At 43.4% G+C, this 18208-nt stretch overlaps 1 protein-coding gene across 1 annotated transcript; it reads right to left on the bottom strand.

The window, feature by feature from the left end:
* Positions 1-5574: 5574 nt before the first annotated feature.
* LOC118947090 (tripartite motif-containing protein 16-like) lies at positions 5575-17492 on the bottom strand. The gene is made up of 6 exons (XM_036972227.1): positions 16830-17492; positions 16305-16400; positions 12649-12882; positions 6621-6780; positions 6436-6495; positions 5575-6204 (listed from the first exon to the last, which is right to left on the bottom strand). The coding sequence occupies exons 1-6, from the start codon at positions 17424-17426 to the stop codon at positions 5660-5662; spliced, it is 1692 nt and encodes a 563-aa protein (XP_036828122.1). The 5' UTR covers positions 17427-17492; the 3' UTR covers positions 5575-5659.
* Positions 17493-18208: the final 716 nt, after the last annotated feature.

Genomic DNA, 18208 nt, shown 5'->3' with positions numbered 1-18208 from the left:
CCTCAACAATGGTGACGTCCTCTACAATGGAGACGTCCTCTACAATGGAGACGTCCTCTACAATGGTGACGTCCTCTACAATGGTGACGTCCTCTACAATGGAGACGTCCTCAACAATGGTGACGTCCTCATAGTTCGTTGTTTTTACAGTATAGTTCCAATATGATGTTGTGAAGTAGAATGTACATTTAATAATACTTGTTTACCTTCATTTAACTCAGCAAGTCAGTTAAGAACAAATTCTCATTTCCAATGACGGCCTACCGGGGAACAGTGGGGTTAACTGCCTTGTTCAGGGGAACAGTGGGTTAACTGTCTTGTTCAGGGGAACAGTGGGTTAACTGCCTTGTTCAGGGGAACAGTGGGTTAACTGTCTTGTTCAGGGGAACAGTGGGTTAACTGTCTTGTTCAGTGGAACAGTGGGTTAACTGCCTTGTTCAGGGGAACAGTGGGTTAACTGCCTTGTTCAGGGGAACAGTGGGTTAACTGCCTTGTTCAGGGGAACAGTGGGTTAACTGTCTTGTTCAGGGGAACAGTGGGTTAACTGTCTTGTTCAGTGGAACAGTGGGTTAACTGCCTTGTTCAGGGGAACAGTGGGTTAACTGCCTTGTTCAGGGGAACAGTGGGTTAACTGTCTTGTTCAGGGGAACAGTGGGTTAACTGTCTTGTTCAGGGGAACAGTGGGTTGACTGCCTTGTTCAGGGGAACGGTGGGTTGACTGCCTTGCTCAGGGGAACAGTGGGTTAACTGCCTTGTTCAGGGGAACAGTGGGTTAACTGCCTTGTTCAGGGGAACAGTGGGTTAACTGTCTTGTACCTGCCGCACGGCCCAACGCTCTAACCACTACGCTACCTGCCGCACGGCCCAACACTCTAACCACTACGCTACCTGCCGCACGGCCCAACGCTCTAACCACTACGCTACCTGCCTCACGGCCCAACGCTCTAACCACTACGCTACCTGCCACACGGCCCAACGCTCTAACCACTACGCTACCTGCCGCACGGCCCAACACTCTAACCACTACGCTACCTGCCGCACGGCCCAACGCTCTAACCACTACGCTACCTGCCTCACGGCCCAACGCTCTAACCACTACGCTACCTGCCACACGGCCCAACGCTCTAACCACTACGCTACCTGCCACACGGCCCAACACTCTAACCACTACGCTACCTGCAGCACGGCCCTCTCCTGCTGGTCAGTATATCATTCCTGTCCCTCACCATTTCCTCCACTGTCCTCTCCTGCTGGTCAGTATATCATTCCTGTCCCTCACCATTTCCTCCACTGTCCTCTCCTGCTGGTCAGTATATCATTCCTGTCCCTCACCATTTCCTCCACTGTCCTCTCCTGCTGGTCAGTATATCATTCCTGTCCCTCACCATTTCCTCCACTGTCCACTCCTGCTGGTCAGTATATCATTCCTGTCCCTCACCATTTCCTCCACTGTCCACTCCTGCTGGTCAGTATATCATTCCTGTCCCACACCATTTCCTCCACTGTCCTCTCCTGCTGGTCAGTATATCATTCCTGTCCCTCACCATTTCCTCCACTGTCCTCTCCTGCTGGTCAGTATATCATTCCTGTCCCTCACCATTTCCTCCACTGTCCTCTCCTGCTGGTCAGTATATCATTCCTGTCCCTCACCATTTCCTCCACTGTCCTCTCCTGCTGGTCAGTATATCATTCCTGTCCCTCACCATTTCCTCCACTGTCCTCTCCTGCTGGTCAGTATATCATTCCTGTCCCTCACCATTTCCTCCACTGTCCTCTCCTGCTGGTCAGTATATCATTCCTGTCCCTCACCATTTCCTCCACTGTCCTCTCCTGCTGGTCAGTATATCATTCCTGTCCCTCACCATTTACTCCACTGTCCTCTCCTGCTGGTCAGTATATCATTCCTGTCCCTCACCATTTTCTCCACTGTCCTCTCCTGCTGGTCAGTATATCATTCCTGTCCCACACCATTTCCTCCACTGTCCTCTCCTGCTGGTCAGTATATCATTCCTGTCCCTCACCATTTCCTCCACTGTCCTCTCCTGCTGGTCAGTATATCATTCCTGTCCCTCACCATTTCCTCCACTGTCCTCTCCTGCTGGTCAGTATATCATTCCTGTCCCTCACCATTTCCTACACTGTCCTCTCCTGCTGGTCAGTATATCATTCCTGTCCCTCACCATTTCCTCCACTGTCCACTCCTGCTGGTCAGTATATCATTCCTGTCCCTCACCATTTCCTCCACTGTCCTCTCCTGCTGGTCAGTATATCATTCCTGTCCCTCACCATTTCCTCCACTGTCCTCTCCTGCTGGTCAGTATATCATTCCTGTCCCTCACCATTTCCTCCACTGTCCTCTCCTGCTGGTCAGTATATCATTCCTGTCCCTCACCATTTCCTCCACTGTCCTCTCCTGCTGGTCAGTATTTCATTCCTGTCCCTCACCATTTCCTCCACTGTCCTCTCCTGCTGGTCAGTATATCATTCCTGTCCCTCACCATTTCCTCCACTGTCCTCTCCTGCTGGTCAGTATATCATTCCTGTCCCTCACCATTTCCTCCACTGTCCACTCCTGCTGGTCAGTCAGCACATGACCACCACCATGGGGTCTTCTGTCTATTCTGAGGGTAGAACAGAGTTTACTGTCAATAGATCCTACTGGAACAATCCTGGAACATGTTGACATGCATTACAATATGTCATTTCCTGTAAATGTAAAGGTAAAGCACAGTGCACATCCTGCTGACTTACCGCTTTTCTTAGTGAAATGTTCTCATGATGGAATTTGCCAGTTGATCTTTTCAGATTGGGGTGAACTAATGTGTCGGCCTCTGTCATGGTAAGACCTCTGTTGACCACATGATCAACGACGATGGACCGGACTTCATTAGATACAACAGTTCCCTGCCGCCTGCCTCCATCTCTCTGATGTCCACCTCTCTGAGGGCTCCTTAGAGAGGGCTTCATGTTTTGAGTTTGTACTAAGAGTTGTGAAATGTAGCTTTCCTTCTCTACTCCTCACAAATGTAAAAGCATTGGATTGGTGTTGACATGGGGTAGAGGGAGTTTACATATACCAGTCATTTCCTTTAAATCCATGAAGGGAAGTGGACAAGTTCACACTTAGAAAGGAGAGATAATTGTTACACACCCCATGTGTTCTGATAACTACAGGAATGAAACCATACTGAGGTTGTCTGCTTTCTACACACACAGACACACACACACACAGACACACACACAGACACACACACACACACACACACACACACACAGAGAGAGAACATCAGGTGAAGTTGTGGAGATGAGGGAATATGTGATCAGAACCCCTCCAGTCTGGTTAACCACAGTCAGGTCCAGTATGGACTATCAATACAAGTCACCATTCAGAATGTGACCCAGTTCAATGGGTCTGAACAGAACTGGGGGACGTCAGACATCAAGTTGTCTAAACACAACTGGAATATCATTAGTTTGTGATTCATTGTTAATGGATTTTCAATGAGGAACACAGAGGAACAACCCTGACAACACACATAACAAAATAACACTAAAAACAAAGGGGGAGGAAACCACTAAAGTCATGACCATATTGTCATGTAATGACAGGGAGAAACCATTAACATCTAGAACACTACTTTAGACCTGGTTATAAGAAGCCTAGTGCACTACGCAGGGAATAGGGAGCTATTTGGAACAGAAACACTAACTCCTGGATGAAAATCTCTCTCTCCCTCATCTGTCTGATATATCTGCCCATTTCCCCTCCCATCCTCCCTTTTCATTCTATTCTATCAGCCACACCACTAGCTCACCTCCACACAATACATTTACAAGTTAAAGACACACCTTGGAATAAATAACAAAGGAAAACTATTACTAGATGAAGTTGAGTGTTTTTTATTATTTCCCATCACCATAAATCATATTTAATCACTGAACAGTAGCAGACCTAACTTCATCTGTTCCTGACTCTGGATAGTGGATTAAAAAGACCATCAATCTCCAATGATATTAAAGTACTATTCTGAACATTACTGATATACTGAGTGGCAAGTCAAGATATCTGCTGGTTTTATTGTTTGGTCAACAGCACCACCTGCTGGACAGGTTTAATGTTGCTGGACTGAGCAGTATGGGAGGATGAAAGATGACACATTTAGGACCGGTTTCCTGGACATCTACATTGAACATACTGTTTAGTCCAGGACTAGGATTCATCTGTGTCTGGGAAACCAGACCATATAGTTTAGTAGAAAGTAAGTGATACCAGCTTGTAGTGGGCTGACTAGTCCTGAATTGTCCTTTAGTTCCTGGACCATTTTCCATGCAGCTCCAGGTGACAGAGAACACATCAATTAGGACCGAGCCAACAAGCTGATCAATGATACTGAGGAGAATTACATAGAGACAGAGAACCAACTGAGAAAACATATCGATGGTTCTGAATGACAACCAATATACATCAACACCAGACATCATGATTCATGGAAATGTACAAGATTAAAACATTGTATTGAATTTTAATTAATAACAAATCAGTTTACAGTTTAACCAGCTCAGCTATAGACTACACCAGCATGACTAGTATCTATGTGGACCCTACTACAGTTTAACCAGCTCAGCTATAGACTACACCAACATGACTAGTATCTATGTGGACCCTACTACAGTTTAACCAGCTCAGCTATAGACTACACCAGCATGACTAGTATCTATGTGGACCCTACTACAGTTTAACCAGCTCAGCTATAGACTACACCAGCATGACTAGTATCTATGTGGACCCTAATACAGTTTAACCAGCTCAGCTATAGACTACACCAGCATGACTAGTATCTATGTGGACCCTACTACAGTTTAACCAGCTCAGCTATAGACTACACCAGCATGACTAGTATCTATGTGGACCCTACTACAGTTTAACCAGCTCAGCTATAGACTACACCAGCATGACTAGTATCTATGTGGACCCTACTACAGTTTAACCAGCTCAGCTATAGACTACACCAGCATGACTAGTATCTATGTGGACCCTACTACAGTTTAACCAGCTCAGCTATAGACTACACCAGCATGACTAGTATCTATGTGGACCCTACTACAGTTTAACCAGCTCAGCTATAGACTACACCAGCATGACTAGTATCTATGTGGACCCTACTACAGTTTAACCAGCTCAGCTATAGACTACACCAGCATGACTAGTATCTATGTGGACCCTACTACAGTTTAACCAGCTCAGCTATAGACTACACCAGCATGACTAGTATCTATGTGGACCCTACTACAGTTTAACCAGCTCAGCTATAGACTACACCAGCATGACTAGTATCTATGTGGACCCTACTACAGTTTAACCAGCTCAGCTATAGACTACACCAGCATGACTAGTATCTATGTGGACCCTACTACAGTTTAACCAGCTCAGCTACAGACTACACCAGCATGACTAGTATCTATGTGGACCCTACTACAGTTTAACCAGCTCAGCTATAGACTACACCAGCATGACTAGTATCTATGTGGACCCTACTACAGTTTAACCAGCTCAGCTATAGACTACACCAGCATGACTAGTATCTATGTGGACCCTACTACAGTTTAACCAGCTCAGCTATAGACTACACCAGCATGACTAGTATCTATGTGGACCCTACTACAGTTTAACCAGCTCAGCAGAAACATTATAATAGATCCCAATCCCATCGAGACCAAACCCAGGATAGAGGGGCTGAGTAAATGTGGTCTGGACTCTGTGGAGGAGGGTCATTGTGTCAGAGACACTGTAGAAGGACAGAGTACCTGCCTTGTGATCCAGGTACACTCCTACTCTGGAGGACTGAGGGCCTGATACTTTAGTCACAACATTATTGTGTCTGAAACAATAACCATCACTACAGTAACTAGAGGAATGTAAACTCCAGGACTTGTTATTGTTTCCAAATCCACCATCATTACCTCTCTCTGTTCTGCTGATGTCTTTATATGAGACTGCTGTAACAACATAACCAGTCCACTCCACCTCCCAGTAACAGCGTCCAGACAGACCTTCTCTACACAGAACCTGCCTGTAGTTGGTGAATCTGTCTGGATGGACAGGATATGGTTGGACTTGGCCTGTACAGGTCACCTTTCTGTTCCCTTCAGACAGAGAGAGGAGTGTGTATGCTGTGTTTGGGTCCAGTGTGAGCTGACAGGAATCTGGGAGAAGAGCAGAGACCAATGAGGGGAGTCAGAACAATAAGTTAAGTCAGATACTGTATCTACCCTGTCTTTGATTAGAGCACAGCAGAGATCAAATCAGAGAAATATGAGGAGTCAGATAGATACCCAGTCTTTGATTAGATCTACTATTGCTATATATTTCTAGAGGGATTGTTAGGAGTGTCAGTAAAAAGAGACTGTTAGTTACTTCACAATAAAGAGACTCACATTGTAACAACTGTTCTCTGGTCTTGCGCTCTGGAGGCAGTACAACATCCACTATATTCACTACAGACACACAAACACATTGACAGAGAGAGGGAATGTTATCATCAGACCATATTCCACATGTATATGACTAGTAGGGAACTTTCAATGGTCTAAAGTTGATGTTCTTATTGTTTTCAACACACCTGTAGTGGAGATCTTGGTCCATTCTCCTTTAAGGAAGTCTTCTAGTTTCTCTCTCAGTTCAGACACAGTCTTACTCACATCTCCAAAGTACTGAAGAGGACGGACAACGATGCTGGGTAAGTCTGAAGATATACTGATACTGGAGAGAGACTGATAACTCTGGAGAGAGAGAGAGAGAGAGAGACTGATAACTCTGGAGAGAGAGAGAGAGAGAGAGAGAGAGACTGATAACTCTGGAGAGAGAGAGAGAGAGAGACTGATAACTCTGGAGAGAGAGAGAGAGAGAGAGAGAGAGAGAGAGACTGATACCTCTGGAGAGAGAGAGAGAGAGAGACTGATAACTCTGGAGAGAGAGAGAGAGAGAGAGAGAGAGAGAGAGAGAGAGAGAGAGAGACTGATAACTCTGGATAGAGAGAGAGAGAGACTGATAACTCTGGAGAGAGAGAGAGAGAGACTGATAACTCTGGAGAGAGAGAGAGAGAGAGAGAGACTGATAACTCTGGAGAGAGAGAGAGAGAGAGACTGATAACTCTGGAGAGAGAGAGACTGATAACTCTGGAGAGAGAGAGACTGATAACTCTGGAGAGAGAGAGACTGATAACTCTGGAGAGAGAGAGACTGATAACTCTGGAGAGAGAGAGACTGATAACTCTGGAGAGAGAGAGACTGATAACTCTGGAGAGAGAGAGACTGATAACTCTGGAGAGAGAGAGACTGATAACTCTGGAGAGAGAGAGACTGATAACTCTGGAGAGAGAGAGAGAGAGAGAGAGAGAGACTGATAACTCTGGAGAGAGAGAGAGAGACTGATAACTCTGGAGAGAGAGAGAGAGAGAGAGAGAGAGAGAGGGACGGACAGAGAGAGAGAAGGACGGACAGAGAGAAAGAGGGACGGACAGAGAGAGAGGGACGGACAGAGAGAGAGAGGGACGGACAGAGAGACAGAGAGAGAGAGAGAGAGCTCTGACCACTACTCCAGGGTCGGTCAGAACACTGCCCTTCAGGGAAGTAGACCACATGATGCAGTCCACACCATGTTTCAATTAGATCGTCAGCCTACATTTGCTGAGGTAACCTCTGGCAGAAGACCCCTAGAACAATCAGAGATAGGAGAGGTGCGCCAACTACTGCAACTAATATGCAGACTACTGAGCTAGACAGTCCCTTTAATTCACACACGGGCACACACGCGCACACACACACACACACAAACACACAGGGTTGCAGATTGCACATAAAATAAGTACAGTGCAATCTTATTCCATTCTTATTCATTTGTTTACAAATATTCCTAAATGTATTGACACCGGTATTATAATAATTATTATATGTAATGGTGTGTGTGTATGTATGTATGTATGTATGTATGTATGTATGTATGTATGTGTGTGTGTATGTATGTATGTATGTATGTATGTGTGTGTGTGTGTGTGTGTGTGTGTGTGTGTGTGTGTGTGTGTGTGTGTGTGTGTGTGTGTGTGTATGTGTGTATATGTATGTGTATGTATATATGTATGTATGTGTGTATATATGTATGTATGTATATATATATATATATATATATATAGTATTTTTTTTTTTTTGTTATTTTCGATGTACTTTACTCAAACCAGTGAATATCACTTATTATAAATGAGATCATTAACTATCAGCTCTTGGAATATCCAGGGCCTATACTCTTCACATTTTGGTTATAAAACAACTAATCCAGAATTGATTAAAAACATCAAGGGACAGGACATCATAATCCTACTGGAAACATGGTGTCGTGGAGACATAGATACTCAGTGTCCCTCAGGCTATAGAGAAAGTTTACTACCATCAATCAAACATAAAAATGTTAAACGGGGCCGAGACTCAGGTGGAATCATCATTTGGCATAAGCAGGACTTAGCACTGAATGAAATGAAAAAAGGTACCACTCACATTTGGCTAAAACTTAACAAAGGTACAATCTATTGTGACAATGATGTATACATATGTGCAGCTTATGCTCCTCCTTCAGATTCATCATATTATGATGATCAGTTTTTTGACAATCTCCAGACAGAAATCATTACATTTCAGGCGCAGGGTAAAGTGCTTCTTTGTGGAGATTTCAATGCAAGAACAGGTTCTGAGCCTGACTACACTGATGCGGGAGGTAACCACCACATATTTGGACACCCCTCCTTGTACAGTAGCCCTATTATAAATAATAGAAACAGTCCTGACCAAATACTGAACAAAAATGGAAAAGAGTTAGTACATCTCTGTCGAGCCTTAGGCCTGTACATGCTTAATGGTAGAATCAGAGGGGACTCTTTAGGTCAGTTTACTTACTGCTCAGCTCTTGGGACAAGTGTAGTCGATTATGCCATCACTGACATTGACCCCTCCTCCATTAGTGCATTCACTGTCAGACCACAGACACCATTGTCAGATCACAGTCAGATCAACGTGTTTCTGAAGAAATTAACCGGCAATATTCATTCAAAAAAACAGCCCAATAAACTTTACAACATAAACCAATCGTTCAGATGGGCTCCAAACAGTGCAGAGGCATTCATTGAAACATTGAACTCAAATGAAATGATGAACTCTATACAGTTTTTCAATAACTCACAGTACCAAAACAATAAAGATGGTGTCAATTCAGCTACCCAAAACATCAACTGCATATTCCAAAAAGCAGCATCGAAAGCAAATTTGAGAAAACCAAAGCAATGCAACATCAGAAGCAAAAATCAAAATGTTTCTGACAAATGGTTTGATAATGAATGTAAAACAATTAGAAAACACCTAAGACAAATGTCAAACAAAAAACATAAGCAGCAAAACAACCCAGAGCTACGATATGAATACTTTGAAACTCTGAAACAGTATAAACAAACACTGAAATGCAAGAAATTGAATTATACCAACAAGACACTTGATGAAATTGAAAACGCAATTGACCAAAATCAGTTCTGGGACATGTGGAACAATTTAAGCACAACAAAGCCACAAGAATTAGCCATACAAGATGTAGGAATTTGGAAAACTTACTTTGATAATCTATACAAAAACATCCCACAAAAAGACTTAAACCAGAACCAATTAGAAATTAAAGAAAAATTGAACATCCTGGAATCAGTCATTAAAAACAACCAAAATCCATTAGATTACCCAATAACCCAACAAGAACTAAATGAAAAGCTAAAATCTATTAAATCAAAAAAGGCTTGTGGTGTAGACAACATCAGAAATGAAATGCTGAAAAACAGCACACCTGAGTTGCAAAATGCTGTGCTTAAATTGTTCAACATGGTTTTAACTTCTGGCTGCTTCCCTGATGTCTGGAACCAGGGGCTCATCTCCCCTATCCACAAAAGTGGAGACAAATCAGACCCCAATAATTACAGGGGAATTTGCGTCAACAGTAACTTGGGAAAGATTTTCTGTAGCATTTTGAATTCAAGAATTCAAACCTTTCTTCAAGAAAAAAATGTAATAAGTAAATGTCAAATTGGCTTTCTCCCTAACCATCGCACTACTGACCATATATACACCTTACACACACTAATTAATAAACACGTCCACCAAAAAAAAGAGGGCAAAATCTTTGCTTGCTTTATTGACTTTAAAAAAGCATTTGATTCGATTTGGCACGAAGGGCTATTCTACAAAATTCTACAAAGTGGGCTTGGTGGTAAGGTGTATGACTTAATAAAATGTATGTACACAGAAAATAAGTGTGCAATAAAAATCAAAAACCAAAGAACAGAATTTTTTTCACAATGTCGAGGTGTGAGACAAGGCTGCAATTTGAGTCCAAATCTTTTCAACATTTATATCAATGAATTAGCAGACATGTTGGACCAATCTCCAGCCCCAGGACTCACACTATTTGACACAGAGGTGAAATACCTGCTATATGCTGATGACTTGGTACTTCTATCACCAACCAAAGAAGGTCTTCAACAAAACATTAATATTCTGGAGCAATATTGCCATAATTGGGCCCTGGCAGTAAATTTCCAAAAAACTAAAATCATGATTTTCCAAAAAAAAAACAGATGTCAGAAACAAAAATGTAAATTCACCCTGAACAACACCTTAATTGAACACACAAAAAATTACACCTACCTTGGTCTGACCATATCTGCATCGGGAAACTTTAATATGGCAGTGAAGGCACTCAAAGAAAAAGCCCGCAGAGCAATGTATGCAATAAAAATGAAATTATTCAAAATCAACATCCCAATTAGAATTTGGACTAAAATATTTGACAGTGTAATCCTACCAATAGCACTTTATGGAAGTGAGGTTTGGGGGCCACTCAATAAACTGGATTTTAAAATGTGGGACAAACATCCAATTGAAACCCTACATGCAGAATTCTGTCGGAAAATTCTACAAGTCCAGAGAAATACACCAACTAATGCATGTAGGGCAGAATTGGGCCGTTTTCCAGTAATAATGAAAATACAGAAAAGATCATTAAAATTTTGGCTACATCTAAATTCAAGTCCAAATTCGAGTCTGCAATTTAAAGCACTTCAAGCCCAAGAGCTGAGCCCAGAAACGAGCCCTCTCAGTCAGCTGGTGTTGGACCTCACCAATCAAGCTGACACCAGCACTGCTTCAAAAGAAAGAATTCCAATAAACAAAATCATGAACCAATCAAAGGAATCATACTTACAATACTGGAAAAACGAAACAAAATCCCAAAGCCGACTAAATTGCTATCTGACCCTAAACAGAGAATATGAATTGGCTGATTATCTCTACTCTGTCAGAGATACGAAGCAGAGACAGATCCTTACCAAGTACAGGCTGAGTGACCACCGATTGGCAATAGAAACCGGCAGACATAAAAAGACATGGCTACCCAAAGAGGAGCGTGTATGTGGTCACTGCATGACAGGGGAGGTAGAGACAGAGATGCACTTTCTCCTTTACTGTGATAAATATTCCTCACAAAGAGACTCATTATTCACAGAAATGACTACATATATTCCACATTTTTACAAATTGAACCCAGAGGAAAAACTAAGAATACTCATGGGCGAAGGAGCAATGGCTCCTCTTGCAGCCAAATATGTATTTTCCTGCCATAGCCTGAGGGACACTGAATAATAACATCTGCATAGTAAACAGTAACTTACTTATTATTACTATTATTGTTATTACTATAATTATTAATGTTTACTGTAGACTGTTACCATTTTATTGTTATTATTTTTGTATTTAATTTTGTATTATTATTTACTACCATTTTATATTATTATTTGCTATCATTTATAATTTTGTTACAATGTATATTGTATACATTGTTGCTTTGGCAATATTGACACAATGTTTTTCATGCCAATAAAGCAGCTTGAATTTGAATTTGAATTTGAGAGAGAGAGAGAGAGAGAGAGAGAGAGACGGACAGATAGAGAGAGAGAGAGGGACGGACAGAAAGAGAGAGAGAGGGACAGACAGCGAGAGAGAGAGAGGGACAGACAGCGAGAGAGAGGGACAGACAGAGAGAGAGAGAGAGAGAGGGACGGACAGAGAGAGAGAGAGAGAGGGACGGACAAAGAGAGAGAGAGAGAGGGACGGACAGAAGGAGAGAGAGACGGACGGACAGAGAGAGGGACGGACAGAGAGAGGGAGGGACAGAGAGAGAGAGGGGCGGACAGAGAGAGACGGACAGAGAGCGAGGCGGACAGAAAGAGAGAGAAGGACGGACAGAGAGAGAAGGACGGACAGAGAGAGAGAGGGACGGACAGAGAGAGAGAGGGGCGGACAGAGAGAGAGAGGGACGGACAGAGAGAGAGAGAGGGACGGACAGAGAGAGAGAGAGAGGGACGGACAGAGAGAGAGAGAGAGAGGGGGACGGAGAGAGAGAGAGAGGGACGGACAGAGAGAGAGAGAGAGGGACGGACACAGAGAAAGAGAGAGGGACGGACAGACAGAGAGAGGGACAGAGAGACAGACAGGACAACATAATGATTGAGATGAATAGTTTCACATGAAGTTAATTTCATATCACATGTAACAAGACAGTTTAGTTACCTGGAGGAAATGGATGTGATCCTCTGTGTGTGAGAGCTGCTCCAGCTCAGTGCTTCTCTTCCTCAGCTCAGCTATCTCCTGCTTCAGTTGCTCCAGGAGTCCTTCAGCTTGACTCACTTGAGCCTTCTCTTGGGCTCTGATCAGCTCCTTCACCTCAGAGCTCCTTCTCTCAATGGAGCGGATCAGCTCAGTAAAGATCTGATCACTGTCCTCCACTGCTGACTGTGCAGAGCGCTGGAGAGAGAGAGAGAGAGACAGAGAGAGAGACAGAGAGAGAGAGAGAGAGAGAGAGAGAGAGAGAGAGAGGGAGACATTAGGTTCAGTAGTCTATCTACACCTCATTGAGTCAGACCTCTGCCACCCTGCTCTCCAGGTCCACCAGGCCTTGTCCCCCCTCCTGGACAGACAGGTACAGAACACCTCTTGGTCCTGCTCTACTCTCCTCCCTCCTGGACAGACAGGTACAGAACACCTCTTGGTCCTGCTCTACTCTCCTCCCTCCTGGACAGACAGGTACAGAACACCTCTTGGTCCTGCTCTACTCTCCTCCCTCCTGGACAGACAGGTACAGAACACCTCTTGGTCCTGCTCTACTCTCCTCCCTCCTGGACAGACAGGTACAGAACACCTCTTGGTCCTGCTCTACTCTCCTCCCTCCTGGACAGACAGGTACAGAACACCTCTTGGTCCTGCTCTACTCTCCTCCCTCCTGGACAGACAGGTACAGAACACCTCTTGGTCCTGCTCTACTCTCCTCCCTCCTGGACAGACAGGTACAGAACACCTCTTGGTCCTGCTCTACTCTCCTCCCTCCTGGACAGACAGGTACAGAACACCAGCCTCTCTTTTCCGGGAAAGAAAGTTTCTGTCCACCAACATGTTTTCTGTTTTGACATCAATACCGTAGTTCTTGGTAAACTCAGTTCAGCATGATGTATCTAGGAAGTTGTTTGAGTTTTATTTTAGTTTTACTATTGAGAGTTCCCTCTATTTGTGTTTTCACTAGATTCATCATTGGCACGGAAAGAGAGTCCCTGTCTTCCTAACATTGATGTGACCACAACAATTCTCCTCAGATACTCCCTTCTCTCTGCAATATCACCAGCAGGGTCAGATGGTCAAATCTGAGCAATGTTCCCATGATTGATAGTTTCCTGGTAGCTTTGCCACAACACTGTCTCTGTGTGTTTGTGTCATCTCATGTTTGACAAAGATAAATCAAGATTTTTTTCCAATTTTTTGCAGTATCATTTATAGCCTGGCACAGATAGTAAAACTACATTAAATACAACGTTAACTAGATATTATCTGTGTCATTTATAGCCTGGCACAGATAGTAAAACTACATTAAATACAACGTTAACTAGATATTATCTGTGTCATTTATAGCCTGGCACAGATAGTAAAACTACATTAAATACAACGTTAACTAGATATTATCTGTGTCATTTATAGCCTGGCACAGATAGTAAAACTACATTAAATACAACGTTAACTAGATATTATCTGTGTCATTTATAGCCTGGCACAGATAGTAAAACTACATTAAATACAACGTTAACTAGATATTATCTGTGTCATTTATAGCCTGGCACAGATAGTAAAACTACTGTAGCGACCCGCACAGACAGCTGTGTGTTATGTGTTCGGCTAGTAGGTGGTTGTGTTGTACTTACCAGTTCCCAGTGTTCGCGGGGTCCGACATGCCAATCAACCTGCTATCTGCCAATCACAGGAATGCCTGGGATGTTCTGATGCCGGGCATCCTGGTGGTTGGCGGAGTGGCGTGGAGGGGGCGGGGCATTGGAAGTTAAGGAAGGTCCCGATTGGCTTGTGGGGTATCTTTCATTTATTTGGCGTGAGCTAAGGCCAAACAGTAGCCTGTGTAAAGTTGCTAATAAACCGTCAATTCGTAACTCAATCCTCTGTCTGGACAATTGTTCCTTTATGATCTAGTCAGGTCATTACACTACATTAAATACAACGTTAACTAGATATCATCGCCACATAACTTATGTCGAATTTAAAAGACACCGTTACTGTTAGTAACGTCTGTTACACTGTAACTTACAGGCAGCCTCACATAAAAACCTATTGGTTAACAAAGCTTTGATTATGACCAAAGTCTATAGTAGTGAAAACTCTCTCTCTCTATTCTAACTTACCACACATTCACATCACTGCCTCGACATGAATGTGTCCTGTCAGAGCCGTTTCCTGTCCGTTAACTGTTAACAGTCTCGAGCCGCAGCTTAACCAATGAGCTACAAGGAGGACTGACAGTCACGAGCGGTGCAGCAGCCTCTGCAGCAGCAGCCTCCCCCGGGTCCTAGTGCCCGCCCGGTAAGACGGTTAAGATGCGATGGAACGGTTGACGGAGAGAAAATAAATCACAGAGAAAATATATTGACTGATATATTGAATTGTTTAGGGAAGCTTTAGCTTTGGCTTTAATACATTCTGAAAATACTTGAAAACCAAAAGAGAAAAGAATAGTAGCCCTCCTCAGGAACAACAAAACCTGACAGACCAACTTCTTCTTCTATGATATAATGGAGGTCCTCAAACCAACGTTAAAGGGGCATGGCGCCACCTACTGTTCTGGAGTGTGTTCCATCACGGTTTACACCACTCTAAATCCTCCTACCTAACTCAGTACTTCTGAGAAAATAAAAGAGTCCTACTAACTTATAATAGACCCTCCCCCATCCCCCAAATTCCTTCCAAACTCCCCCAACCCCGTCCAACCCCAATGACACTTCAATCTTTCCCTCTCTTCAACATCCTTATAACAATATCACAACACATGCAATTCTTGATATTACCTCAACTAACCTATGACCCCGTGCATTGACTCTGTACCGGTTCCCACCTGTATATAGTCTGATTTTAGTCTCACTATTGTTACTGCTGCTCTTTAATTACTTGCAAGTCTTGATATTTCACTGTAAAAACACCTGTTGTATTCAGCGCATACTAATAATAATATAATGATGATAATACTAAGTAACACCCTTCCAACTAACCCTACACTCATTAAAAACCCACTACCCCATTCCACTACGTTGACCCTATCTGCTCCATCACCATGACAACTAACCTACACTCATTAAAAACCCACTACCCCATTCCACTACTTTGACCCTATCTGCTCCTGCACCATGACAACTAACCTACACTCATTAAAAACCCACTAACCCATTCCACTACTTTGACCCTATCTGCTCCATCACCATGACAACGACCTGGGAGGACTGGACACCACCACTCAACACACCCTGGAACTCTTCTGAAGTCAAATCTAATATGACCAAATTATCTATATCTAATATCTAATATCTATATATCTAATATCTACTTCACTTGCTTTGGCATAGTAAAGATATGTTTCAAATGCCAATAAAGACCTTTGAATTGAATTGAGAGAGAGACAGTTCCATATTAATGTCTAGGGGACATGAGTCGTCATGGTTACTCATGGTTATGTGATGAGGCAGCCCAGCTGGTTACATGAACCAGTCTATTCTCTGAAAGGGGTCTAGACAGCCTGTTCCCAACAGTGGGGTCAGTGGGATTGGATAGGGGCCCCTCTCTCTCTCTCTCTGACTGGAGGAGAGAAGTGAAATGGTGTGTCTCCTTTGGTCAACAATACTCACCTTGAGAGACTCCACAGCCTGTTGGAGCTCCTTCAGCTCCTTCTCTCTCTCCTGGAATCTCTGCTGGACCTTCTGCTGACTCATCCCCAGCTGCCTCTGTGGAGAATCACTCTTCAATGAGCTATCAAGCTTTATTAGTCCAGTAGATCAATAGTATAGTAATGTGACATAGGACCCATAGAGAGGAAGGTCTACAATCCTGAGGAAGTCCCTTTACAATATTATGTTGCTATGTGAATGATTATAGTTTGTATGGTAGGCCTACATGTATCAAGGGGTTGAGAATGAACTTTGGACTCATAAAAGGCCATTCAGAATGAGAATAGAGTTTTATTTTAGAAAATGGTGATACATTTGGAGAATCTGGGTTAACATATCTATATACTCAAGGTTTGTGTTCATATTTGTGGATCCATTTCATATTGTATATAATATAATGATCTCATATTCAAACAGATTTAGTTCGTACTGTATCTTTAATTCCTTGTTTATCAGACAGTCACCAACAAGTTGTTCTGGTCTTACCTGTTTCTCAGTCCTCTCTGCTGCAGCTGACACTGTATCATGGCCTTTATGTTCATCCATTGTACACAGATAACAGATACACTGCTGATCGGTACGACAGTAAACCTCCAGCAGTTTGTCATGATGAGAGCAGATCTTCTCCTGTAGTTGTGCCGTGGCTTTGACCAGCTTGTGCTTCTTCAAAGCAGGAGATTCATAGTGAAGTTGGAGGTGAGTCTCACAGTAAGAGGCCAGACACACCAGACAGGACATGAGGGCTTTCTGCTTTCTGGTCCCAGTGCAGACATCACACGCCACATCTCCAGGTCCAGCATAGCACAGAGCAGGAGGGGGAGCAGCCTGGAGTCCTGTCTTCTTCAGTTTCTCCACAAGCTCAGCCAACATGTTATTTTTCCTCAGATTAGGCCTTGGAGTGAAAGTCTCTCTGCACTGAGGACAGCTATAGACCCCTTTCAGAACATCCTGACCCCAGCAGCCCTCAATACAGCTCCTACAGTAACTGTGTCCACAGGGAATAGTGACCGGCTCCTTCAGTAGATCCAGACAGACAGAACAACAGAACTGGTCCTGGTCCAGCAGAACTCCCTGTTGAGCCATTTGGACGGCTGTTCACTCTCACACAGACAGACGACACAGACACTCAGATCAGTTTCGTTTACACTAAAGAGAGTTTGTATAGGGGAGGGACTTCCTGGTTCTGCCAGAGGGCTGGGGTTAGAAGGAGGGAGGGGTTAGAGGAATGGAGGAAGAGAGAGAGGAACTGCATGCAACAGCAAGAGGGAGACAAATAGTTTTGTTCCAAGGTTAGAGCCCTTAACATGGAACAAATGACATAATGAATCATAAAATGTGAGTTGTTAGAATATATGAAGGGTAACAGTTTCTATGAAGTACGTATGTATCATTATTTTAATGCCTTATAATACACCTATGTGTTGTAATTAATCAATAAGGACTGAGGAGGTGTGGTATATAGTTAATATACAGTACCACAGATAAGGACTGAGGAGGTGTGGTATATAGTTAATATACAGTACCACAGATAAGGACTGAGGAGGTGTGGTATATTAGTGGTAGATGTTGAGTCTCCCTTATTGCTCTATTTTGATAGTGGTAGTGGGGTGGTAGATGTCTAGTCTCCCTTACGGCTCTAATCTGTTAGTGGTAGATGTCTAGTCTCCCTTACGGCTCTAATCTGATAGTGGTAGATGTCTAGTCTCCCTTACAGCTCTAATCTGAAAGTGGTAGTGGGGTGGTAGATGTCTAGCCTCCCTTATGGGTCTAATCTGATAGTTGTAGTGGGGTGGTAGATGTCTCTTCTCCCTTACGGCTCTAATCTGATAGTGGTAGATGTCTGGTCTCCTTTATGGCTCTAATCT

This window comes from Oncorhynchus mykiss, unplaced genomic scaffold (genome assembly GCF_013265735.2).
Source record: "Oncorhynchus mykiss isolate Arlee unplaced genomic scaffold, USDA_OmykA_1.1 un_scaffold_121, whole genome shotgun sequence".
In the NCBI taxonomy this organism is placed as follows: Eukaryota; Metazoa; Chordata; class Actinopteri; order Salmoniformes; family Salmonidae; genus Oncorhynchus; species Oncorhynchus mykiss.
The sequence above is the reverse complement of the archived record's forward strand: the minus strand, read 5'-3'. Positions and strand labels throughout refer to the sequence as shown.